The sequence below is a fragment of the Pundamilia nyererei genome, unplaced genomic scaffold, assembly GCF_000239375.1.
Source record: "Pundamilia nyererei isolate P.nyererei 1_Seehausen unplaced genomic scaffold, PunNye1.0 scaffold00197, whole genome shotgun sequence".
Taxonomy (NCBI): Eukaryota; Metazoa; Chordata; class Actinopteri; order Cichliformes; family Cichlidae; genus Pundamilia; species Pundamilia nyererei.
Genome location: NW_005187598.1, coordinates 182,112 through 209,447, shown reverse-complemented (window position 1 = coordinate 209,447; position 27,336 = coordinate 182,112). Strand labels below are relative to the sequence as shown.

The 27,336-nt window shown below is 43.2% G+C and overlaps 1 protein-coding gene across 2 annotated transcripts in view; it reads left to right on the top strand.

Annotated features, from left to right (window-relative positions):
• Positions 1-10,410: 10,410 nt before the first annotated feature.
• The window catches only part of fbxw4 (F-box and WD repeat domain containing 4), a 43,253-nt gene continuing 26,327 nt past the window's right edge, over positions 10,411-27,336 (top strand). The window contains exons 1-5 of one of the 2 annotated variants that reach the window (XM_005747413.2): positions 10,411-10,739; positions 13,717-13,812; positions 14,048-14,233; positions 14,803-14,935; positions 16,535-16,620. In XM_005747413.2, the coding sequence (XP_005747470.1) occupies positions 10,555-10,739; positions 13,717-13,812; positions 14,048-14,233; positions 14,803-14,935; positions 16,535-16,620 (686 nt within the window). In that variant the 5' untranslated portion in view covers positions 10,411-10,554. The remainder of the gene's footprint in view (positions 10,740-13,716; positions 13,813-14,047; positions 14,234-14,802; positions 14,936-16,534; positions 16,621-27,336) is intronic. The other variant, XM_005747414.2, reaches the window with a different exon arrangement.

The following is a 27,336-nucleotide window of genomic DNA, read 5'->3' as shown; positions in this document are numbered from 1 at the left end:
TAACAAAACTGTTGCCTTAACTGTGCAGGGATTACTGACGATTCTATTCAGATTATTTTCAGAGGCTCAGTATTTGGCTGAAGAGCTCAATAATGATGTTTTCACGGAGCAAAAGATTAAGAACCACATCATACTGCAAAAGCAAAGCAGAGAGACATACGACAAAAGATCTTGTAAAGATCTGACATATTAAACTTGAGACTTTAGCTAGTAAGTAACTGGAGGTTGTTAATCAGTTTCAGGTGTTTTGATGACATTAACAACAGTTGCAGTGGAGGGGCAACAATGACACAACCCCCAAACAGGAAGGCCACTGACAGTTTTTTCCTCCTCATCTTTTCTGACGGTTTGTTTTTTTCCACTGATTTTACTTGGCAATGGTCAGGTCACCACTAGCTGCATAAAGCCATACTCTACAGAGGTTTCACAGGTAGTCCAACTCCTCCAGGATGGTACATCGATACATGTCAGAAAGTTTACTGTCTCCCATGACACCTTTGCAAGGCCATGGGAAATATGGGTGCTGGGGATGCTGCAGCGCCCTCTGTTGCAAGAGGCACACATCACAGCACCTCCGGCCAAACGTAACAAAACAGATAAATATGTTGAAACACTTTAAATGCTATTCTTGTCATACAAGAAATGTGGGATTTAGAAAGTTGTGTTAAATAAGTAAAGATACTTTTTTTTCGTAATTAGCACTGTGTTCAAATGACATCACATAGTCACCAATAAAATAGAAGTGGTGCATTTTTTCCAAGTCACGTTTGGAGCATTGGGATGCAGGATGCTGTGGTAGCCATGCTGGTCAGGTCTGTCTTCAGTTTTAACTAAATCCCCAACAGTGTCACCAGCAAAGCCCGCCCACACCATCAAACCTCCTCCTCCATGCTTCACGGTGGGAACCGTACATGTAGAGACCATTGTTAAAGTTTTCTGTGTCACACAAAGACCGAGCAGGTGGAACCAAAGATCTCAGACTTGGACTCGTCAGACCAAAGCACAGATGTCCACTGGTCTAATGTCCGTTCCTTGTGTTTCTTGGCCCAAACAAATCTCTTCTGCTTGCTGCTTTTCCTTAGTCCTGGTTTCTCTGCAGCTATTTGACCATAAAGGCCTGATTCACTTCCACTGTGTCCCAAAACGTCGGCTGCATCCTCTGGAGGCCGCATTTGAAGGCCGATTACCAGGCGACGAAGGCTGTCCCAATTCGTCGACTCCTTCAAATGCGTCCTTCATTTTCCCGAATTTGAAGGATGGGTCGGGTGTGTCCTTCGTGGCCCACCATATCCCAGAATTCATAGCGCGGCCCAGCCAAATTTAAGCTGCCAACAATGGCGGCTGCTACTAAGTTTTAAAATTAGGCCTAAGTTGCTTGTGTAGTGCTCTCCTGATCCTCTCTGAACACTCTCCCTCAGTAAATGCTTTCCTGGAAGCATGTAATGCTGACATATGTTCAGCCCTCTAAGGCAGGTGGCTTATCCATCAACACAGAAGGAAGGTTGGGGTTTTGGCCAAACACAAGTTGATGTGGACTATAACCATGTATATTAAGCATACTGTTTTGGCCATAAGGGCCCAGTCTAGCGCAGTGTGCCAGTCACATCCTCGTTCCTTTTTTCCCTTCAGGAGGATTTCTGTAAGTGTCATGTTATGTCTCTCCAGTAGTCCATTGCTCCAGGGACTATACCCCGCCGTTGTCTTTACCTCAATGTTGAGGTTTTCAGCCATGTCCAGAATCTCTGTGTTGTCGAACTCTCCGCCGTTATCCGTGTAGAGCTGCCTGGGGGCACCATGAAAACTTATCCAGGTGTGAATGAAGAAGTTGATGATCTTTGCAGCTTTCTTTGTCTTTACGATGCTGCCGGCACTGAAGCGTGTGAAGTGGTCGATGATGTGAAGGTACCACACGTCGGGCTCCAGCTCATGTAGATTCATCGCTACTGTCTCATTATACTCAGAAGCCAGGGGTAGACCAACAGCAGGTCTCGGCTTGGTTTTGCAATATGTCTGACAAATGTCACAGTCACGGACTATCTCTTGTAGAATAACTACTCATTGTTTGTCCTCTCCGTGAATCGCTATACAACCCTTGCAAGAGCTTGGTTCGCATTGCCGGCAATAAATCGGACTCGTTCCTGGTGGGTGATGGGCTCCGCCAGGGCTGCCCTTTGTCACCGGAGTGCTTTCACTTCAGTGGCCTCAGAATCTCATTTCTGCTTTTTGTGGATGATGTGGTTCTGTTGGCTTCATCGGGTGAGGGCCTCCAGCTCGCACTGGAACGGTTCGCAGCCGAGTCTGAAGCAGCGGGAATGAGGATCAGCACCTCCAAATCTGAGGCCATGGTTCTCAGCCGGAAAAGGGTGGAGTGCCCACTCCGGGTCGGGGATGAGTTCCTGCCCCAAGTGGAGGAGTTCAAGTATCTGGGGGTCTTGTTCGCGAGTGATGGGAGAAGGGAGCCAGAGATCGACAGACGGATTGGGGCTGCAGCTGCAGTAATGCGGACGTTGCACCGGTCCGTCGTGGTGAAGAGGGAGCTGAGTGTAAAAGCGAAGCTCTCAATTTACCGGTCGATCTACGTCCCTACCCTCACCTATGGCCACGAGCTGTGGGTAGTGACCGAAAGAACGAGATCGCGGATACAAGCGGCAGAAATGAGCTTCCTCCGAAGGGTGGCTGGCCTCTCCCTTAGAGATAGGGTGAGAAGTTCGGCCATCCGGGAGGGGCTCAGAGTAGAGGAGTGGCCCGAGTTTTGCCTTAATCGTGCGCCACGGACCGGTTTATGTCCAACAATATTTTTATGGACCGGCCTTTAAGGTGTCGCGGATAAATACAACAAAATAAAATGAGTACCGGCACCAAAAATAAATAAATAAAATGTATTCATAACATACGGGAAAAGACACAGGGAAACCAAGGTAACGATAAAAACAATAAATATTAACAATAAAATGAAGAAAAAAAACCCTGTAAACCATAAATTTCACACCTGAACCTCAACACTCGCGGCACGGTACTAAACAACTCACAGACCGGTACAGGTGCATGGCCCGGGGGTTGGGGACCGCTGGTCTAAATTACTGAGCTAACAAAGCTACGTAAACAGAGCGAACATGAGAGCACCTGACCGCAGACGTCATTAATGCAGCGTAATTGATTAATCTCCCGATCCTCACTAAAGTTATAAACTGCCTCTGGAACCCAGTTGAGGTACAAAAAAATCTATTCAACAAAAATAGTGATGTAGTGGTTGTTGCTGTCCACTCCGCGATGAAGTACCGTTGTTTCGTTTGCATTTAGGACCTTTTTGCTCTGTAAGGAAAACTGCATCTTGATTCAGTTGAAATCCGTTGAAAACGCCGGCTACTTTCCCTCCGAAAACCCGTTTCAGTGCAGACTTCATAGACGCAAATGTTAAGTCCGTGCACGCTGTCAGTGCAAGCTGTCGACTTTTCTCATCAAACAAGCTGCATCTAGAAGCTTAAATGCTAAAACAGTGTCAGGCAGCGTCATGTTGTACTTTTTCATCCGGTTATAGCACTGTTCAAAGGCTATAATGTAGTCTGCCATGGACACGCTGTGGTCCTTTACAATGGAGTCAAAACACGAGTAAGCGTCATATGGTCTTTCTCTTCGCTCTGAAACACCGCGTCCAGTAGTGTTTCCATACCGCCATCTTTGTTCAGATCTCCCGCTGGGATCTCCATGGCCGTTTCTCTGGCTCTCCGCTCGAGCCCCAGCGACACCGCGAGTGCCGGCTTCTTTTATCCAGCTCCGTAACTCGTCTCCAGATATTAACTTCATTCTTCCAGCACTCGTATGGCCTGGCTTCATCAAGCTTTGGTGGTACTTTATGATTGGAAACCATCCTCTGCTACCAATGTAAACTCAAAAGACACGACGTCGTAGTCTCACTCCAAGCGCTTTACATGTTTTACCACTCACACGCAATAACAACAGCTCACCGCGGGCAACAGTACTCTTGTAATATAACAGAAAATTACATGTTAACAAGCCCAATTAATGTTTGATCTATGGTTTTTTATGTCTATTGTGGAGTCTTTAACTTAACTCCCTTGAGGGAACTGTTGCTGTGATTTGGCGCTACATAAATAAAATTGAACTGAATTGAGCCACATGTAACCGAGTGGAGCTGAGGAGATATGAAGTCACATACTGTTAATGACTGGCACAGTCTGATAGGTAATTGTAACGAGGATGTGTCTGTTCAGAGCTGAGGCTGCGATGGGAATGGGGTGTGTCTGTGCAGGAATGTTTAGTTGTGTGCTGAGGAGATTCTGCTCCGCCCCCAAATCGACCCGAGTTTGCAGGAGAAAAGAATCATGACAACAACAGATGACAGTGCAGAGAGTGAGCCAAGAAACACTGCTTGTGATGAGCCACTGACCAGTATCTGCATCGTTCCTGGCAGGCAGCAGGTTCTTTTGGCCACACCAGTTAGGCTGCAATGAAATGTCCCGCTTTTCCCAAGTAACTATAATCTTTACAGAACATAATCCCGTCACTTCTGTGGGGCCCGGGCTGACAGCTGGAGCAGCCTGTGTCTCCATATCTTCCGGAGTTGCACGAACGAAGGGCCGGGAATGTGTGGCATCTGAGGATGAAGCAGGAAGCAGGTTGTGAACTCCATCAACTAACCAACACACACATTCAAAACACTGGTTTATAATTACAAGTTGAGCACTACTTTGTTTTCAAGAAGACAGTTACTGTTGGAGGGTAAGCAGGAGGACAGAACACGAGGAGCAACAATGCGTAATAAAGAGATCGCCCCGAAGGTAAGACCATCTGGGAAAAACAGGTTGTGCACTTCAGCTTCCTCCGAAAGATGTACTATATGTTAGGTTATTGGTTACTCTAAATTGTGCACTGATATGTAAGAATGTGGGTAAATATGATTTGTCCAGTCCAGTTTCCATTTAATGCCTGAGAATATTATGAGATTGGTGACAGCTAAGAGGGAAAAGTAAAGGGCTGCCCTCAGATATCAATAACATCTTGTTTACTTTGTCACTTCACCTGTTGACAAAAAAAATACTTAAAAAAACTGTTGTCCTGTCACTAGCAAAAAATGAAATAATAATAATAATAATAATGGATTGCATTTATACAGCGCTTTATAATTCCACTGTTCATCCACTCTCACACTCACACACCGGTGGAGGCAGCTACAGGTGTAGCCACAGCTGCCCTGAGGCAGGCTGACAGGAATAAAATAAGATAAAATAAAATATATAGAAATACAAAAACTGCCAGTTCATTTCTATGAATCAGCTGATTTCTTAAATGGTTAAAAATCCACGTGAATTAATTTCATGTTTCAAATCAGATGTTTCCTCTGGTGGTGTGGCCTGCTTGAAAGAGGACGCGATCCTCTTTAATATAAAAGTTGTAAGTTTGCCTGGGGTCTGCAGGGCTGAGCAGGTGACCCCGTTACCAAAGGACAGGTGCACCGGCCCAGCTTTGAATCTGACCCCAGGCTCTTTGCTGCTCTTTGTCTTTCCCACTCACTTTATGTTTTTCTGTATCCTGTTCACTAAAACACCTACTTCAGGTGAGAAAAGTCAGGAAAAATATTAACAGAGATTACTAGATCTCCCCGCTAAAAAACCCCACATGTATATTTTAACCACCTCATCAAAGTTAAGTTTGCAAAAAACAATATATTCAGTGTCAATGACCTGTCATGTCTTCAAGTACTTATAAAGTCAAGTACTTCGCTCTCTGCTGGTTTACTTGTGGTTCCCGTGATATTTAAGAGTAGAGTGGGAGACAGACACTCTCTCTACTTTTAACACTGGGCTTAAAACGGACCTTTTCCTACAGAGCTATAGTCAGAGCAGCAGGTGACCCTGAGTCCTCCCTTAGTTATGCTGCAGCAGTCTACTATGTTCCTTATTCACTCACTGTGTTTATGCACCACTCAGCATTTAATCATTAGTTATAACCTCTGGCTCTCTTCCACAGTGTGTCTTTTATCCTTTTTATCCTCCCCTCACCTCCACCCGGTCACAGCAGATGGCCCCGCCCCTCTCTGAGCCTGGTTCTGGTGCAGGTTTTGTCCTGTTAAAAGGGAGTTTTTCCTTCCCACTGTCACCAAATAGTTGCCCTATGGGAGTTATCTGATTGTTGTGATTTGGTGCTATGTAAAGAAAATTGAACTGAATTGAAAACTGAATGTGAAGCAGTACTAATGCATAAAAATAGGGTAATATCGTCAGGTAAGATTTATGGAGACATCATCACCCATCATGCTTGTTGCAGATGATGTGGTTCTGTTGGCTTCATCGGGCGATGGCCTCCAGCTCACACTGGAGCAGTTCGCAGCCGAGTGTGAAGCAGCAGGAATGAAAATCAGCGCCTCCAAATCTGAGGCCATGGTCCTCCACCAGAAAAGGGTGGAGTGCCCACTCCGGGTCAGGGAGGAATTCCTGCCCTGGAGTGGAGGAGTTTGAGTATCTCGGGGTCTTGTTGGCGAGTGATGGGAGTAGAGTCGCTGCTCCTCCACAGCGAAAGGAGCCAGCTGAGGTGGCTCGGGCATCTGACTTGGATGCCTCCCGGGCGCCTCCTGGCTGAGGTGTTCCAGGCATGTCGGACCGGGAGGAGTCCCCGGGGCAGACCCAGGACACGCTGGAGAGATTATATCTCTCTGCTGGCCTGGGAACATTTGGTGTTCCCCTAAACAGGCTGAAGGAGGTGGCTGGGGAGAGGGAGGTCTGGTCTTCTCTAGTTAGGCCGCTGCCCCCGCCATCCAGCACCGGATAAGTGGAAGAAAATGGATGGATGGATGGATCATCATCCATGACCCTAAATAAACAAACAGAGCTACTTTCTTAATTTGTGTGAGCACCAGTTTAACCCCTGCCTCGATCTCCCCTATGTAGGCTGTAAAATCGCAGGGGTGATCATGCAATGTCATCCTGTCCTTCTAAGCAGCCTCAAATGCCACAAGCCAGTACACTCAATAAGACGAGGATTATCCCAGTGAGGAAACAGCCCTTTTTCTCTGGGCTAGAATGTTGCAACTTGCAAGTCTAATTTCAACTAAAAAGGCTATTTAGAGATACTGGAAATGTGGTAGGGCAATAAATCCTATTTTTATTCTGTTTAAAACATTTAACTAGTTCTTTTTGACACCCTTATTTATTGTGAAAATTCACTAAATGCTGAAGCATTTGGAGAATGCTTCAGCCACAGGAACTGCATGTCTTTAGGAGGAAGCTGGAGTACTTGAGTACTCACCCAGATGTGGAGAGAGTGTGCATACCTGACACAGAAAGGCCCTGGCCAGATGCTGGCTACATACTCTGTGAGGCACAGTGCTAACCACCATGCCCGGGTTTTCTGTCTTTTTGTGCCCTGTGTGTTCCCGTCCTCCTGCAGCTTGATTTTTAATGGCTTAGCAAATCAGAGTAACATAAATATATTTAAACAGGCCTCTGAACTGTGAACCAATACAGAATCAGGAAAATGGATTTGAAAAATAAAAAACAGATATGTTGAAAAAGTTCTCAGGACTCTGTTAGTGACACCCTGGAGACTTCCTAAACATGTCAGCCTATTTTCAACAAGGATACACTGTCGGTCCCAAAGGCCACTCTCAGTTTCCTGAGATTTCTCTCTATTTGCTGAGTAAACTGTTTTACAACATTACAACGTGTAATGGTCCAAATTTAAAAATGAGTTCATTTGAAAAATGCATCTGTGAGATGTTGATTTCCTGTAATTAGGTGACTACAGACAACTCAAGAAGTCTGATTAGTTTCATACTGTAATGTATATGTATTATGCAATGAGCACAAACGCAATAAGGTGGATTTCCTTCAGAAATGGCAGGCTTTAAATGGCTTTAAATTGCTAAAAGTTAGTTAGACCAGTGTGGATAACTGAAACGCACTCAGCTGATCACAGTAACGCTCTAGCTCAGCAGTTTTATTGCTTATGTACAGGCTTTACACAGGACCTGTTGACTTTTCCAACTGGAGCTGTAAACCTTTGTTTGTCTGTGCATTTCTAACACAGATTGTCAGTATAATCTGAACAATTACCAGCTAAATGTGTTTGCCAGCTTTGGCAAAGCTCCCTCGCTCTTTTCCGCCCTTTTGCTATCAAAGATCAAAAGAAAAGGACTCCCCCTCACCCTTCAAACACCCCCACTGCAAACCCCATACATCCTTTCCACTCCATGTATCCCTCCTCCCAACCTCTTCTCTTTTTTAGCCATGATAGTTCAGCTGGAAAGCCAGCCGTGAATGATCTTTTGGCAGCGTAGTGTTTGGTTCATCCTTTAGAGTGCAAAGCTTTGAACACACATTTTTATGATGCATGTTTTAATTACAAACAGTTCAGCTGATCAAAGAGCAACTTGTAAAATAATGTGAATGAGCACAAACTGATGCTACTGATGCTAAACAGCTAAGGTCAATGAAGCTTTGGTAGTCATGTGACCATAACACAGCCTAGACAGTTTTAGTGGCGAAACTGTCCCAGGGTCTGCAGGCCAGGAGAGAACAGCAGTAAAGACATTCAAACCAAACCTTGTGTTGCTCTGAAGTTATGTATCATATACTTTAGAAGTATCGGCCTCTCATTTATGGACCTGAATTCACCTGCGTGAGAAACTGAACATAGTGAAATAAAAAAGTAACTACAAAGTTTCTAAAGCTTCCATCCAAAACTCTCCCACAGAGGAGTGTTTTAATGTAACTGCAGATGAACAGTGAAGATGACTGAAGCTCACACATGTCTGCTGTTATGATAAAAAACGAGTTCTCAAAACACATTTACACAAGCATCATTCACCCCATTCTTAAGGTGTTGTATTTTAAACATGAAACTTTTTACCATGTAGCACCCGTACAGCAGCGAGCGCATCAGTGGGTAACGTGGAGTTTACTTCCACTGATACATGTGAACCAGAGGACTTGCAGACAGAATAACTGACCTCCTGCCAGGATGTATAGTTGTATAGTTTGACAACTGTAGCTATATGGAAATGGAATTTTTTTTGCAAATTGTAAATTTATTGAAATTGTAAATTTGTAAATATTTGTTAGAAGATAAAGATGATTTGTTTGAAATAAATGAACTGTTGGTTTTAGCAAGAAATTTTCTGGACAAAAGCTGATCCTGAAAAGGAAAAGTAACACATTTGCTTGTTTTTAATTTAGGTTTTTAGCAAAAACAAGTAGGCAGTAATCAGGAAGCTGGAATGAACAATATAACAAGTCATTTATTAAAAACATCAATTAAGGCAAAATTAAACATTTTAGCAACTAGAATTAGAACAATTATAAACTTGAAACTATGCAAATAAGTTTCTCTGATGAAACACTGTGTGCATATACATAAAACAAGAACACGTAGTTAGAAGTTGCAAAAACTCAAAGTAAACTTATTCAGCTCTGTAAGTATTTAGACAGTGGCACAATGTGCACATTCACAGATCAAATCCATTCAGTTTAATGGGGAACAGCTGTCTGTCAATAAGCCACACACAGACTTGAAGTATCTTGTTAATATTATTCATAATATTAATATTAAATATTTTTTCTTAAGCGATGTGGGATGTGATCCAACTCTGAGCACAGTTTCAGTGCTGGAGCCTGCACCACTATTCTCCAATACACAAACTGAAACCAGCTGACTGTGGAACCAATAAGCAAACAGACTAAAAATTCCTAGAAATTGAACCACTGGCTACCAGTTCTCGATTCCCGTCCCCAATTAGCTATTCTTAATTTGGTTATTAGTGTGTATCGTTTTCTCCTAGCTCTGTGATTGACACAGAGTTAACTGGGGGAAATATTCCATTGATGCAGTGAAAAGTATGAAAGGCTGGGCAAAAACGTGGCTTACTCGCGAGCTGTAGTGAGTTACTCCTAGGAGGAGGTTGCCGAGAGAGTTTTTGAGCAGGTGTTTGAGCAGGAAATGTATCCAGCAGGTTCATTTACTGAGTCCAACAGAGAACAGAGTCGAGGAGGGCGGGCTGGTAGGTGACTCAGACAAGGACAAACCAAGGTTAATGCAGAGGAGCTAAAGGAGCAGGGGTCTCAAACTTAAACATTTTTTATAAAAATATACATATTTCCGAAAATGTCATTTTGTTTGTTTGTTTTTTACTTCAAATATTGTAGAACAACACTCGAATGTAATTTTCTTTTAACTGAAGCCCTTCATTGAACTCCCAAATAAACACTGTCTGTGCACACACGCATGCGCTGTTTTGCTGCTTTTTAACCTCTTTTTTTCTCTTTCAAGAACAACGTGATGTCATTAGAAATCTGACTTTTGCAGTGGAGGCCAACAACGTGTCGAGCCTAAAACGGGGAAGCAACACGTGACGTCATGACGTACAGTCACGTTGCGTGTCGTCATCAGGCGGTGGTTCACTGCAAGAATGGCTTCCTGTCTCATCTCTGTCCCTGCTCTGTGAGCGATGAAACTTTACCGCTGTGCGTAATACACAAAGTAAACACGCAGAACCGGACATAGAGGCTTCGAGAGCGGCGCAGCGGTGCCCGAGGGCTCGCCATGCTGCTGTCTCAGCTGCCAGAGGATCTTCTCTATTACATCTTATCTTATTTGGACTACAGATCCCTCAGTCGCCTCTCTCAAGTTTGTAGAAGCTTTTACCGCTTTGTAAACCGGGACGCTGTTTGGAAGAAGATTGCTAAAGCTCTTTTAAACACGGGCATTACTCGGGAGGGGAAGGACATGTAAGAAAACAGCCGCACACTTCTGAGCAAGCTGCTAGCTTAGCGTTAGCCTAACATGCAGCGTCCATTGGCCCGTGCTGCTGCCGCACCGTCTCACGCTGACAGCAGCTGACTCCACACCTGTGGCCGTGGCATGTTGTGTGTAACGCTGTGGTCCCAGTGCATCATTTTACAGAAACCAGTGAACAGACTTCCTTTTACTTTAAATAAAAGTGATGCACTTTAAATCACTTTCAGCACTTTTAACTGAATGACAGCGATAAACGCGACTAAGTAGCTTTTCATAAAATGCGACGTGAAATTCAGGCTGCAGCATCACCTGCTTTGGCTTAAACGTACACGTGTTGCTATGAGGGAGTAAGTGTTCCACATCTGTGACCACGAACACCGAGACAGCTGCCCTGATACTGCTTCTCAGTCAGCAGTGCAGTGTTTGAACCAAAGGGTCCACGCCTGACCTCAGGTCCTGATCCTAGTATTTAGTTTAAGGTGCGAGCACTGTAAAGTCAGGAACCAGAGTAGGACTCGTGGTGTTGTCCTTGTCTGTCAGTTATTTTGTGTGTTTTTCACCCTTATCGTGTTCAGGTTTTAGATCATTCCAGTCAGTTAGAAAACTGCAGGTTCAGACCTCTGATTGTCTGGCTTTTCAAAATAAAGTGCATCACTGAGAGTACGCTGAGCAGTAAAATGCATATACCAGCCATTTATGCAAATATCGAATTAGCCAATTATATGACAAGGTCAAGTATCATAACGGAGAAGAGAGTTAAACGTAAATGTTTGGTGACAGAGAGCTGCTCTGCGTTTTTCAAAAGATGCTAGCTTTTATAGAGAACGACCCAAAGAAGTCTGTCAGTGTGGACCCATTGATGCACACTGGGTCCTGGGTTCACCGGGCAGTTCCTGGATCAGTCTGTTGATTGCTTCCTACACTTGCCTCACTTCAATAGAGCGCCTCTGACATTACGTGTCGGTCTATCCACTGCTGCAACGTTGCCCCTCACACTGTTCAGGATCGTAATGATGCCCTGGTCCAGATCTGGGAGAAGATCACTCAGGACACCGTTTGTTGCCTCGTTAGATGCACGCGGGAGCACAGAGCACAGTTTGAGTTGCTGCAATGAAATTTGGACTGGCTTCATCGTTTTTTCACTTTGTTTTTGCAGGTCTATTCAGCCCCGTATGATTTTCATTTCTAACTAATGATGCTGCATCCTTTCAGTCCTAACACACTGTCCAGCCCATATGCAGGATGATTTGAGTTCCCATTGAGATCTGACGTCTTCCTTTCATTGTTTTTGAACTTTAGATGCACTTTCTTCCCTCACCTGTATGTGAGCAAGCACAGTTCTTAAAGAGGACAGCCTGCATGAACAACTAAGATGAAAACCACTGTCGTCATAGTGATCTCCAATTGTTCAGGCTAACATTAACTAGACCTGACCGTGCTGAATTTTCTTTGCAGTAAAATATCACCAAAACCGTTTGCATAGAGACAGAGTTGCAGTAGGAAGCTGAAAGAAAACATCATTTGTGTAAACTAAGGCTGCAGCTCTCTATTTGTAATCTATCAACGAATCGAAATACTTTAGTTTTATTCATGAGCAATAAGAAATATTCAAAAGAGAAAAATCAGGTCTTTTAAAGTGAATGCTCACTGCTTTCAATTGTAGAAATGTCGGTGCTTTTAAATGTAACTGCATACTAGACGAAACCCTTTGACTGTAAGTGCCATATTAAAACTACATTTTTAAAAGAAAACATGAATCATCTCCAGTACAGTCAAAAAGTCTTCCCTCTGTATTCTTGGCAGGCTCTCTCGTTAATACGAGGCAGATGTTTGTGCTGCTGGACGCAGAACCTTTATCATGGTGTAGACATTATTTAATAATAATAACAATTCAGGGTCCAAGCTGACACCCCTCAGCTCAGCGGCTCAGGGTTTAATGGCCCACGTACGTTTTTGTGTTTTTAATTATGAATGCATTTTAATTAATGCAATATTTTATATCACTTTTAATCTGAGAAATGTTACAAAAGAATTGAAATAATGTGGTCTGGTCCCCCCACGTCCCTTTAGACTCACCCACGTTTGCAGGTATCATGTCCTGCTGGCGTCAGCCTTCATTAAGCTGGATGTAAACATGCATCAACAACAATCAGACCAAGTCAACAGTTTGTCTGCATAGTATAATGGAACATGTGCAGGCTGAGGGTGGAGCTGCTGCACCCGTCACAGCTTGTTGATCAGGTGCTTTGATGGACTCCTGCTAACGTTGTCCCAGTAAAGGTTTTGTGGTGGTTACAGGAAGAGCGCTGGTGTTTCTTTCACGCTCGCTGAGCTCAGCGTGCCGGTAACGGCTCCGCCTCTTCACGGTGTGTCAGCAGACTCTGTGCCAGGGTCATCATCACTGCTGCTGTGGTGTCGTCAGTGGGCTGTCAGACTTTGTATTCATTCTGTTGCAGGTCTGTTTTTAGTGGCACATGTGGGTGAAACACTGGTGTTGACATCGTTTGACACAGCGGCGTGCTACAGTGCGTTTATAATCGAATTCCTCGCTGAAGCCGTAGGGTCAGGTGACCCTCTCAACAAGCTGATTCAAATGTATTGTGGGGTTATATGTAAGTTCAGTAAACAGCTCCTAAGATTATTGATGCAGTATTATTGTAGCGTCTTTATTTTAATATTAAGAGCCTTTAGGTGACTGTTGCTGTGATTTGATGCTATATAAATAAAACTGAATTGAAATTGTAACCATAGTCTTTGACAGATGTTTGAGAAGTTCTGAACAACAGTTTGCACGTCTCAGTTTTTCTGTGACAAAACATTTTATTTCATAAAAATGTTCACGTGTCATCTGAAAATGTATAGATTGATGAAAGGGTCAGATGTGCATTGTTTTCATGGATAATGCCACCAGCATTCAAACCCACACAGATCAAAGTGTAGTCATCTCGGTTGCTGCTGTCCCTGCAGATATCCTCTCATACGCCTGAAGGACAGAGTGAAGATTGCTCAAAACTGGTACAGCGGGATCTGCAGAAGAAGAATTCCTCTGAGATGGAAAACTAAGTAAGTCCCCTGTTGCACCTTATTTCAGTTCACATCATGCACACATGTCCAGATGTACAACGAGAGTTTGGATTTCAGCGCCGTCAAAGATTAAACTTGTGATCGGTTTCACAGAAGAACTGTTCATCATATCTCTGCCTGATAAAGAGCCAGCTTACCTCATTATCTGCATACTTTAAAGACGTTCAGGTGTGACGTTGAAATCACTCACATTTTATTTGTATCTCATTGTCAGACTGTTACCATGGTTACAGCTGGACGGGGACACTCTTTTTCTGTCTCAGGCTGCTGACATAAAGGTGTACCATATCCACAAAGACTCGGGGAGACTCCAGCGTAGTCTGTTTGAAGTCTACTCGGGCCACAAGGGTGACGTCTGTCGCTTCGTTCTCACAGATTCGCTCCTGATCAGCGGTGGAAGGTAGCTGAAGGAAAACTGTTGTTTGTTCTTGAGCTAATCTGAAGGAAACGTGAAGTTTGGAGGTCTGTAGAGATTGACACGTCTGCACAGCTCAGCATCCGATACAGCCTTAATGCTTAGCCTTATTTTGGCGTATTTGATCCTGATTTCCTTACACGGGGTCTATATAAGCTTTAAACAGTGTCTCAGAAGGGTCCACATTCAAAACGCACTCTGCAACTCCTTTATGGGCAATAATCTAGACCCAAAAACACGAGTACATCCAGCTCGGATTCAAAAGGTTTTACAGTTGCTAAATTTGAATACATGTGAAATGTGATGTGATGAGTGAGCAAAGAGAGCTTGAGACCGTGGCTCAGACTTACTGTCACGCTTCCATACATCTGGCTGGTTGAACGAAGCGCTGGTTTACACTGATGTAAAGACATTTACTGTGCTCCTGTCAGCATAAGAGAGGTCAAGACTTGTGATTTGTGGGTTCCAGCCGATCAAACAACTTCAGAGCTTCTGATTTACTTTGGACGGCTGAAATGTAAAGAAAGTCTAATGCTCTTCTTTATCGGTGTCAGTGACGGGAAGATCGTCGTCCACAGCAGGAGAAGTGATGTGCCAGTGGAGTTCTCAGGTCATAACCAGGAGGTCAACTGTGTGGATGCTAAAGACGGACTCATCATCAGCGGCTCCAGAGACCGGACAGCCCGGGTCAGAACGACTCTACGCTTCGGGTTCATTATGTGATGCACAGTAGCAGAGCGTTTACAGTCCTACTTCTAAGATGCTGTGTAAAATGTCATATCAATGATTTGCAAATCACTTTTGAACTGTGAGCCAATCGCAAGTCAAACAGTCTCTTCACTATTCAGCCAAATCACCGGGGGTGGCACAGCAGCAGTCGTGGGTTCTGATCCAGTCTGAGGCCTTTCTGTGTGCAGCTTGCATGTTCTCCCTGTGCCTGCATTGGCTTGTTAGGTTAACTAGTGCAGTGCAGATGTGAGATTGAATGGTTGTTATTTGTATTAGCCCTGCAGTAGACTGGCAGCATGTCCAGGATGTGCCTCACGTCTTCACAGCTCCTGAGCTGCATCAGAGGAATAGAAATGGACGATGGACAGACTGGCAGACGGCCTTAGGCCAGCTGAAAAGCACCAAGTCTGTTTTTATTTTTAAGCATCAAGTTGTGATGCTTTCCTGACGTTATATAGCTTAGATAAATAGCTGCTTCTTTGCAGTTTCTTAAACGGCGGAGCTCTTTGCACAACTTCCTGAAACTCAGGAACCTGCCCAATCATACACCGAGCTGTTTACAGTTAGCTCCATACATATTTGGACACTGACACAAGTCTTTTATCTGTTTACTGAAACATATTTGGTTATATATAGTTGTATAATGGACAGCAGCTGCAGTAAAGACCTGGCAGAGCATTAAACAGGAGCAAACCAGCACCTGGTGACTTCACGCTGTCAGTCCAGCAAAGGGATTTATACCGAGTATTAGAGACGAACATTTCATCTTCACGTATTTAATTTGTCCAATTATTTATGAGCTGCTGACATGAAGGGACGGTGTTAAACATGCTTTAGTTCCTCACATTTTTATGTAATCTTTTTGTTCAACCCACTGAGTCAAAGCTGAAACTCTGCACTTCAGCTACATCTGAGGTTTTATTTAAAATTCATTGTGATGATGTACAGGACGAAATGAGGAAAAGTTGTCCAAATATTTAAGGACATAACTGTAGTTTTTACACGTAACAGTGAAATCACTGGCAAGCATGTTCAAACACAGTGGATACAGCTGGATGGAAATCTGCAAAAAAGCTTTTTAACATAGTTGAATTCAACAGGAAAGCTTTCATATGCTGTATATTCAAAATGAAATACTTGTAATCTTTGTTTTAATCTGGATGATTGTGGTGCACAGCTCATGAAATTGTGGATCTAGTAAAATAATCATTGATAAGCATTACAGAAGATTTATGTCCCATTATAAAGTAACACTGTTTGTGTACCGAACACATGAAGGTAGACAAAAGTTAATTCTCTGACTTTTCTGATATCCGTCCTGTCCTTGCTGTGTCCCCGCCCCCACTGCTCACATGAACCACAGAGCATCCTGACCTGTACACAGAGGCTGTCCGCTCCATGTTTATAAGACTGAAGTTAACGAAACATTTACTCATATTTTAACTAAACAAATGCTACATTTCACTCTATATCTAAATCATCATGTGTTCAGTTATTGGTATTACAATAATAATGTCATGTAATACATAGATGATCTAATAAGGTTTTTTTCTTTAGATTTGGAGTTTGACTTGCACCGCTCCCAGAGATACAATTCCCATGTGTGACAGAGTGTGGTCCGTGGCTATTAATCCCACACTGAGGTAAGAGTCAGCCACTCACTCGTGTTTTCTCTTATCGTTATTTAAAGCACTTTTTTAGTAGCTGCTGGACGTGCTGGCACCTCACCAGGACCTGGGGGCTGTTGCAGCTCTAAGAACCCAGTTTTTCAGCCCTTGTTAAAGAGGAGCAGCTTTCCTGCATCGTTTATGCATAAAAGTGACGTTAATAAGTTGAATGTGTGAATGCAGCATTGGCAACTAACTTTAACTCTTTGTTGCCATTGTTCAGTCATAATTTTTACAAGAGCACATAACTGGAACACTGACCCACAGTGGTGCTAAAAGAAAGACATGAAAGAAAGAAACGAATGATAAGTAAACAGTGAGGAACCATGAGTCATGCAGGTGTCAGTGCCATGTTATACCTACATGTGGCGCAGGAACATCATCACGGTTCAGTGGTTTTAGTTTCATTCCAGCCGTGTGCAGTGGCTCAGTAGCACGGTGCTACACAGCGAATAACAGGAATCACCAGACTAAAAACCTTTGACTGCAGCTCATCTTAATTTTGTTGTAGGAAATCTGGGCGATACAAAAAGGATTCCACGAAAAAAGGTTAAATGTGTTAAATAAAAGCTAATAAAGTAAAATAAATACCAATAAAAAAGGATAAGCGTGAACAAATATGGATGTTAACAGCAGCATTAACACTGTGGCCCGGCTTGTTTCTTCTTTTGTTACATTTAATGCAAACTCATTTCTGTCATGCCTACATTTGCATCATTTTTAGGTATATTTCATTTAAACCTAGTTTGTAATAAAGCAGCTGGCAGATTTCTGCTGATTTTCAGACGTTGGCTGGTCACAGACTGTGTGAAACAGCAGAAGCAGATTCTTTGTGGCGGCGCTTTAGAAGTGCCTTTGATTTCTCAACCATGTTTTGGCTCAGAAACCTAATAACACAGACTTACACACACTCACAGCTCTGCTGACTGCACAGACAGATGCAGACGTTTGTAACAGTATCCACTTCATCACCTGCTGGTCTGAGAGGCAGGTGATTGTCCGTTCATCTGCCGGACATGGTTTATAAGGCGTGCCACTTGTTCTTTGTCCTCAAAGTTTTAAGTTTCCTCAATGTTTTTAAAGACACGCTGTAAACCACGTCAGGAAATGCCCAGAATTTGTCATGTCTGTGGTCGGTGCAGAAATGCACTTTTGTGCCCCTTAAACTGAATTATCTGTTTTTCATAGATTCAGCTAAAGAAACCAAATGTTGTTTTGCTATTAACATCTGTGTACAAACACAGTTTAAAATAGGTTCTTAGTTGTAGACACAGCACTGGTTCATATATGGAATAATTCAATTACAGCTTACAGAAGAAAAAATGTCCTCTGACCGTTTCTCTCTGGAAATGCTCCGATGCAAGAACCGAACTGAGAATGTGTGAAAAAGCAGTGAAAGGAAAAGTGAGACAGACCTTCAGAGTAGACTATTTCTCAAGAACATTTCCCATTTATTTGACTGTAGCTGAGGCCATAGTTAATAAAAGACTATGAAAATGATCACTGAAACCATGAACTCATCAGGAAAGTGTCTCCCAGGGTGGGCAGCATGATGGTGTACTGGTCAGCTATGTCGTGTAGTCTCCATTATCTCCCAGTACCTATTCATGCAGGTTTTCAAGCTTCCTTCCATAGTAAAGTAAGTAATTGATGAGGTGCTTAAAGTGTATAGAATAATAATGTATCAATAAATGTGGCTTGTAGTCCAAAAAACGGTCTACAGCTGTCAGAACTGTGGACATGGCTTCTACATTCAACACAGACGCTCTCACAGTCCCGACACCAACGTCGTCATCGGTTTTGAATACATTTATTCTTTTAAAGTAAATGTATGTGTGCTGTATGCATTTTGTTGTCGACACCAACCAAAATACTGTTTTTGGTAATTAACATTTGAAATGATGAAGGCACTTGAAAAGTAACACAAAATGATCCGCCTTCCCAGAAAAACACACAAACTTTTCAGAAGTACTTTTTTCCTCCCAGGCTTCTAGACTTCTGATTGGCCAACATTTCTACATGGCTAGGATTTGGCATGTTCTTAGGCAACATACTGAATGCCAAACTGGATCCTAATCTTATTGCTTGCTTTGAAATCAGTGACGCCGTATCGTGTGTGATGGAAAGATTCACTTCTCTACGCAAATACAGCTGTCACTGGATTACTTCATGTCCTGAAGCGGGTGATCTCCACATCCATGTAGATGCTAAGAATGACAGCCTCAACATGGCATTTAATCTGTTATTAGACTCAATTGGTTTCTCTCAACATGTAAAAGAACCCACCCACCACTTTAATCACACTCTAGATCTTGTTTTAACATATGACATAGAAACTGAACATTTAACAGTGTTTCCTGAAAACCCTCTCCTGTCTGATCATTTCCTGATAACATTTACATTTACAATAATTGATTACACAGCAGTGGAGAGTAGACTTTATCCGAGTAGATGTCTTTCTGAAAGCGCTGTAACTAAGTTTAAGAATATAATCCACCCACTGTTATCATCTTCAATGCCCTGTACCAACATAGAGCAGAGCAGCTATCTGAACGCTACCCCAACAGAGGTCGATTATCTTGTTAATAATTTTCCTGCTTCGTCAGAAGTACTTGACTGCCTGGTATAACTCTCAAACGTGCACCTTAAAGCAGATAACTCGTAAGCTGGAGAGGAAATGATCTTTCACAAATTTAGAAGATCATCATTTAGCCTGTATATGTATTTTAATTTATTTATTTTCTACCATTTTTAAATCCAGAAATGGTTATGTAGCCAAATCTCAGTATATGTGCAGTTTCTGAAATGCTCGTCTGGGACCATCAACCATTCTGTTCTCAGAGTCACTCTCCCATTCTGATACGCACTGATAAACAACTTCTATTGTAGCTCTCTCTCACTGCTGTATGTGTGTATGGGGCTAGGCAGTGGCATTTCAGTTAGTTAGTAGGTGAATAGATGACCAGGTATTTCCTGCAGTAACTGGTCTCAACCAAAGTGATGCTGATTAATATGACATGTTTTGTTTTTGTTTACATTTTTATTAGCCCTGCACTTAAAAATAGATATATAAAGAATCCATGTTACCTCTTTGTAATGATCAAAATTCTGATTAATGACTTTAAATGAATTACAGTCAACAGAACCTGAGCTGAACTTGAGCTGAAATAGCAGGTAAACACTGGTGTTAATGCAGTTCTTCCTGTTTAGGTGCACAGCTGTGATTAATGTGAATACACTTATTTCTACTAATGTTTCATTGAAGTCACTTCACACAGTCAGTTAAATGTATTTAAATTAATTTCAGCACAGCATAAGTTAATAAACTGAAAATGTTTCATTTTACAGTTTTGGATCAGAATTGTTTGTTATTATAAAACATTTTTTAAATTTAAAGTAGTTTTAACAAGCATTATGACCACTCCTGCATGACACGCTTTCACTCCTGCTCCAGTACAGGCATGGATCCTACAAAACATCTAAAGGTTGTCATCAGTATTTGGCACCAAGAACGGGTTATTTTGGTTGTATAAATTACCCCTAACCCTTCATAGATCAGACAGAGATACTTGTAAAATAATGAATTATTTGGATGATCTCTAAGTGCTCATTGGCCCTGACACTTACACATTTGTGTGCGTGTGCAGTCTTGCTATGTCTATATAAAGAAAAAAAGAGTAACTTTAAAATTCCCACCAAGAAGCAGAGAGCCAGAAATGTCTTTACACTAAATCTTTACGGCCATGTGGTGGGGTTTGGCATGGAGGGTATGCCACACTGATCACTAATGTAGAGAAGAGGGGGTTGGCAGAACCTAATGAAGAAAGCAGCTACCCTGAAGAGAAGTGAGAACAGGCGGGTGGGGGGGTTTGAGTTGTTTTGTGTAGGATTCCTCAAGCACAACTACAAAGATGTTGCAGAGACCAAAAGCGCCTTTGAACGTTTCAAAAAGAGGAACATGATTGTTGGGTAAACCATCTCTTCAACACTTCTCACCACCACCAGGGAAGGAGGACCTTTGACCTCCAGTAAGTACAGGGTTAAGCCACAGCAGCCACCTAGCCATCCTGAACTGGCCCTCTCTAACTACTGCCCACCACTGCCACCCAACCTCAGACACTCCAATTTCACTCCCACTGCTCTGCCTTACTCAACTACAAGAAAAAGCTCGAAATTCAAGTCTTTCTCTTTGGTCTCTTCTGAGCCGTTCCTGTGGCTCAGGAGTCAAGAATTCAATTAGTTAAAAAAAGAGAAGAAAAGATCGAAGCTGCAACAATACAGCGATAAGGGGGCAGAATGTGCGTTCCCACACACTAAATACAGAGCGCTTTTTCTGGGGCCCACAGAGCCAGAGAACCTACACCGCAGGAGGCGAGAATAATCACAGCTCGTTCCAAACCCCCTCATTACAGACGCGCATGCACACACACACACATGCACGCACCTTGCATTCCTGACGCACACAGATAGTTTCATTCAGACGCATATTACAAGCAGACATTCCACCTAAGAGCGACACACCTTGCAGATCCCCCACACTTACCATGGATAAACATACACTCTGAGAAACAAACACACAAGTATTCCCATCAAAAACACACTTGGCACGTGAAAGCCTGCTGCACTCGTACAGGTGTTCTCCTGTCTTGAGTTTACAGCAAGTAGTGTTTTAGAGCTACACTTAAACTGGCAACTTTGTTAACAGTTTCCAAGCAATTGATACTTAATAATTACTAGAGCGATGCATAATTGAAATAGGTAGACAGAGTATATCTGTAACTGCAAACAGTGTGTTGATGGTTATTAAGGATCGTTGTTTTGTCTATAGATTTTTCTTTTGTGGAAGTCCAGTGGTTAGCACTGTTGTCTCAAAGCAAGAAGGATTTTGGAAAAACACTATATAAATGGCAGTCCATGTCTTTTTCCATCAGGAGGGGCATATTTTGGGTGAATATATGCACTATAGTATCAATCAAACTTTCATTTTTATAGCAACATTCATGCAGATTATCAAACTTTTTGACAGATGACTGACAAGCTGATAATGAGGAAATAAAAATTGAAATGGCCTATAAGAAGAATAAAAGTACATAAAATACAATTAATAAAAATTAGAAAATACATTCAGTAATATCCATATCTCAATCATTTTCTTCCCTTTATCTGGGGTTCGGTCGCGGGAGAAGCAGCCTAAGTAAGAACGCCCAGCCACTTCTTCTAGCTTATCTGGTTCTACTATGAGCACCTGTCGGATTGCTCAACTCCTCACCCTATATCTAAGGGAGAGGCCTGCCACCCTTTGGAGAAAGCTAATTTCTGCCACTTGTATCCACAATCTTATAATTTCAGTCACTATCCAGAGCTTGTGACCATAGGTAACAGGAAGGGACTGGTAAAGCAAGAGCATCATTGCAGGTGTGGTCCCAATCCATCTGCTCCCTTCACCCCTCACTCACATGAACAAGACCCTGAGAGTCTTAAACTACTCCCCTGGGGGGCAGTAACCTGTCCCTGACCCAGAGTAGGCAGTTCACTCTTTTCTTGGCTTAGGACCATGACTTGGAGGTGACTTGAAGGTGCTCTTCACATTCCACTGCAACCCTCTAATAAAACCAACAGAAACACATCGTCTACAAAAAGCCTTCCACCACCTGAGTAGAGCTAGAAATTTTGTCCATAAAAACTATGAGCCACATCGGTGATAAGGGGCACCCCTGAGTCCAGCATTTACCGAAAAGAGTCCGAAATATCGCCACCAATGCGGATCATGCTCCTGTAACGGTTATACAGGGATTGAATGGCTGGTAGGAATGGGTCAGACATCCTATACTCCCAAAGCAATTCCCCACAGGATAGTCTGAGGAACGCAGTTGAATGCTTTCTTCAAAAACAACCACATGTGGACTGGTTGGGTAAACTCCCATGCACCCTCAAATATCATTGTAAGGATAAAGAGCTGGGGCACAAAAACCACAACCACATTGTTGCTCTTGCTTCCAAGGTTCGACTAAAGACAGACAAACTGTCCTCTCCAGTACCCTTCAATAGGCCTTACCCGGGAGGCTTAGGAGTGTAATCCCCCTGTAGTCAAAACACATCCTCTGGGCCTCCCTCTGGGACCGCCACCACAGTGTGCCAGTCTAGAGGTTCCGCCCTAGATCTCCATGTGGTGTTGTAGAGGCGTGTCAACCATTATAGCCCTATAAAATCCAGGACCTTTAGGAACTCGGAGTGAACATCCACCCTAGGGTTCCGGCCACCAAGGAGTTGTTTAATTGCCTCACTGACCTCTCCCCTTGTGATGGGAGAGTCATCCCCTCGTTCCCAGACTCTGCTTCCTCTCCAGAAGATGTGTCAGTAGGATTAAAGAGGTCCACCCCCACTATCCAACATCTGAGTAGAGTACTACCTCGTCCCCAAGTCGCCTGACAATTTGCCAGAATCACTTTGAGGCATACTGAAAGTCTTTTTCCATTGCCTCACCAAACTCCTCCCACAACTGAGTTTTTGCTTCAGCTACCACCTGAGCTGCATTCCACTTGGCCTGCTGCTATTCTTCAGCTGCTTTTAAAGTCCCATAGGCTATCCAGGACTTCAGCCTCATGGCACCTTTCACCTGTCCACTACTTTTCTCGAGGACTACCACCGTATCAGGCACTAACCACACTGTAGCCATAGCTCCTTGCTGCAGCCTTAGAAATGGAGGTGTGGAACATGGTCCATTAGAACTTAATGTCCCCAGTCTCCCTCCAAATGCTGTCAAAGTTCTGCCAGAGATGGGAGTTGAACATCTCATGGATCAGGGCCTCTGTCAGGCATTCCCAGCACAACCTCCCAATACATTTAGATGTGCCAGGTCGTCCAGGATCCTCCTCCACCACCTGATCCAACCTATCAGTTGATAGCTGGGCTTCTCTTTTTAACCGAGTGTTTAGAACATATGATCACAGATCCAATGATGTGTTTTCAAAATCGACCACTGACCTATGACCTAGGGTGTCCTGGTGCCATTTGCACATCTTTATGTTAAAAAGTGGTGTTTGTTATAGACAAACTGTTATTTGCACAGAAGTCCAATAGCAGAACTGCACTCTCTGTCACTTGATGCATTGCTCATGTGAATTGAAGTCTCCCAATAGGACAATGGAGTCATCAGATGGAGGACCCTGAAGCACCCCATCCAGTGACTCTCAGAAGGCAGTCATATTGTCAGGACCCATTCCCCGAAGACGCAGGGAAACAACCCTTTGTCCAGTGGCAAAGCCTCCACATGTACAGGTAGCAAACCAAGGGATACAAGAATACCCACCCCTCTTCACTGCCTCTTATTGAGGGCAGCTCCAAACTGGAAGAAAGTCCAGCCCCTCTTCAGGAGACTGGTTCCAGAGCCCGACCTGTGTATTGAGGTGAGCCCAACTATATCTAGTCGGGATCTGTCAACATTACACACAAGCTCGGGCTCCTTCCACACCAGAGAGGTGAAATTCCATGTCCCAGTAGTCAGCCTCAATAGCCTGGGATTGGACCGACATGGCCCCCATGCTTGACTGCTGCTTGATGCACAATGTACCCGACCTCTACAGCTCCTCCTGCGGGTGGTGGGCCTACAGGAGGGAAGGACAATGTAGCATCTTTGCACCCAGCTAGGTACCTATGGTACTTTGTAATGTTTGACTTTTTGGATTACATGATATTTGCGTTATGGTCTGGCAGTTACTTGTTATATATGCAAAATGATCTTAAGTGTACAATCTCTCATCTTGTTACAGAGTAATTTAAGCAGAGTTCAGTTATGTTTAAACATTGCAACATCTTGATTTGTTTGTTTTTTAGATATTCGGTTGTAGATTTGCTGCTGTGCTTGGGATCATTGTCCTGTTGCATCACCCAGTTTTGGCCATGATTTAGTTGTTAGACAGGTGGGCTCACATTTGTCTCTAGAATTATTTGGTATACCCAGGAGTTTATGGTTTACTCAATAATTACAAGGTGCCCAGGTCCTGTGGCCTTCGTCAGCCGTCCACCAGCGGTTGATAGTTGGTATGAGGGGTTTGAAGCTAAATATAGTGCTGTGTATTATGGCCAATCCCACTTTGGGATTGTCTGTCCACAGTTTTGTTGTTTGTTATCATTAGGGTTTTTTTTTAATTCAACATCATTATTATTATTATTACATTTGCAGCTTTGAAAATCTAAGAATCCTAGAGATCAGATATGATAGGCAGGCAGGATACCTGATGGATAACTGCCCAGCCTGACGTTGGGCAAATACAAAGAGACAGGAAGCCATTTGCTCTCACATTGACACCTGGGCAGTTTAGATTCACATTTAACCCAACCTTGATGAAGCCGGAGTATCCGGAGAGAAGCCACGCAACCACGGGGAGAACATGCAAACACAGAGTCTTTGTGTCTTGGTGTGAGGCAACAGTGCTAACCACCACACTACCAAGCTGCCCGTTTGTGTTATTATTATTCTTAGTTTGGCAGCTTTGAAAATCTAAGAATCGTAGAGATCATAAAGCTATGATAATTAGTTCATTTTTGTTTTTAATCATATTTTCTTACACAACAATCTGCAAGTCAGTTATCCAGAATGTCGAGATATTTTAGCATGTGGTAGTTAGAAGTACAGATCTCTGTAATTTCTTTGGTGGTTCAACAAGTCTGTGTTAGATATAAGCTTAATAATGATGAGAAATATAATAACCTCAGATCATCGAAATGAAAGACAAAGTGATATAATATTCCTTGTTATGTTTAAGAAAATCTATCACAATGATCTTTTCTCCTAATCCTATTTGCTGTTGCAAATTTGTTGCCAACGCAGTTTGTATACAGCAGAGTTCTTCCACGCTGATGTCCAGTGTGGGACATCGCGTTAGGTCCTGGTCTATTCCACCCGGCTGAGCAGCCCCAGCTGAGGAATGTCCTGGTGACCCCACAGACATGAGACACAAACAGAAGCCAAAAGGGCCACAGGGGGTGGTGATGGGACAACAGGGTCCAGGCATGCGCGTGTGTGTGTCCCCATGCATAAGAGTGTCTATTTGTGAGAGAAAAAAGTGCATGCTTGTAGGCAGGCAAATGTTTGTCCATGCATGTCGTTGTGTAAAGGGGTAGGGGGCGAGGGAGAGAACCCTGGGAGTGAAAGAAAGAGAGGGAGTGTGCATAGGGGGTTTGGGGGTCAGCACTTGCACCCTTTGAGCATTGTTTCCCTCCCTGGCAATATAAAAGCATCATAACCCTTTGAGCCCAGACATATTTAGAAACCACATAAAAGCACTTTTTACAAACTAGATACACGTCGGTCACAAAGCCCGGGGTCAAGCGCAACAAATTAACAGCCCTATTTCTGACAGGGGGTGGGGGTGAGAGCTGGAAGCTTGGTGACAGGCTGGAGCTGAAATGCTGGAGCCCAGCTTCCCAGGGTGGTGAAGAGGGCTGCTTTCTTGCATTCATGTGTAATTGGTCTGAGAGGCTGAGTGAATGCTGACTTACTTTTGTTTCTATTATAATCCTCTTTATAGAAGACTTGCCTACCGTAACTCGAACAAAAGTCAAGACGGCTACTATGAAAGGCAAGAATCTTATTTGTCGCTTATTTGTTTCACACATTGAAACCCCCGTCGCGATTTTTAGCATCTTAGAGAAGCCTTTATCAAATGCTGATGCATCTCCAAAAAGGTAGGTCATCATGAAAACCTTATGTAATTCAGAAAGTTCAAATGCAATTAGTTTTCATTATTTAAGCATTTTCATACTCTTTCATATTACCACCCACTTCCTTTAAAATCTCACATATGCTTCTTTCTTCCACCTTGATGAGATTCCCAGCTCTAGATGCACCCCTCCCCTGCATAATACAGCCACACACAGTGTTCTTTGGGTTGTACACTCCCTCCTTTCTCTCCATGTGTAGGCAGCATCTCTGTGGCGCACACGTTCTAGTTTCTACCAAAGGTCCAGTGTCCATAATCTTTCTCCAGGTTGTCCTTAACATCCTTCTGTCTGTCTTCCACAGAAGAGGAGTTCCTGTTGAACTCTTGTGCAGGGTTCTAGTGATTGTCCTCATTGAGACTACAGACCAGGTTCAGTCCTTCACTCGTGTCCTGGCAGTCATTCTCTCACTTGTTGTTTTTCCATAGTCTTTAAAATCTTTTGCTTTCTCTACCTCTGCCAGGCTTGTTCTGTGCTGTTTGGCTCACTTTACATTTCTAGATGAGACGCCTCACTCCAGACACTTGGAAATGCTCTAAACAAATTTCTTTCATTTTTGGCATGGGCTGTGCTCTGGCTCAATTAAAAGCTCAGTTTTTCAGGGGCCAATAATATCCTCCCTGGTCATTTTTGTTTTTTCTGAAATAGTTCTGTTATCGTGTGCAAATAAAAATAATTTGTTAATTCTAAAGAAAACTAGTACCGTAATTGTCGGACTATAAGCCGCTACTTTTTGCACCAGCTTTGAACCCTGCGGCTTTTAGTCAGGTGTGGCTTTTCTATGGATTGTCCCTGATTTTTGTGATATCGTAAGACGATTTGTTTTTTGTTCCGCTGTTGTACGGCACTACGTTGCCTGGCGGAAGGATCGGGGTTCAAGATTGGTATGTTGGTCACATGTCCAGGCAACATAGTGCTGTACAAGTAGCGCGAAAAACAAACTTCAAAGTAGCGCTACGCGTTCAGCGGGAG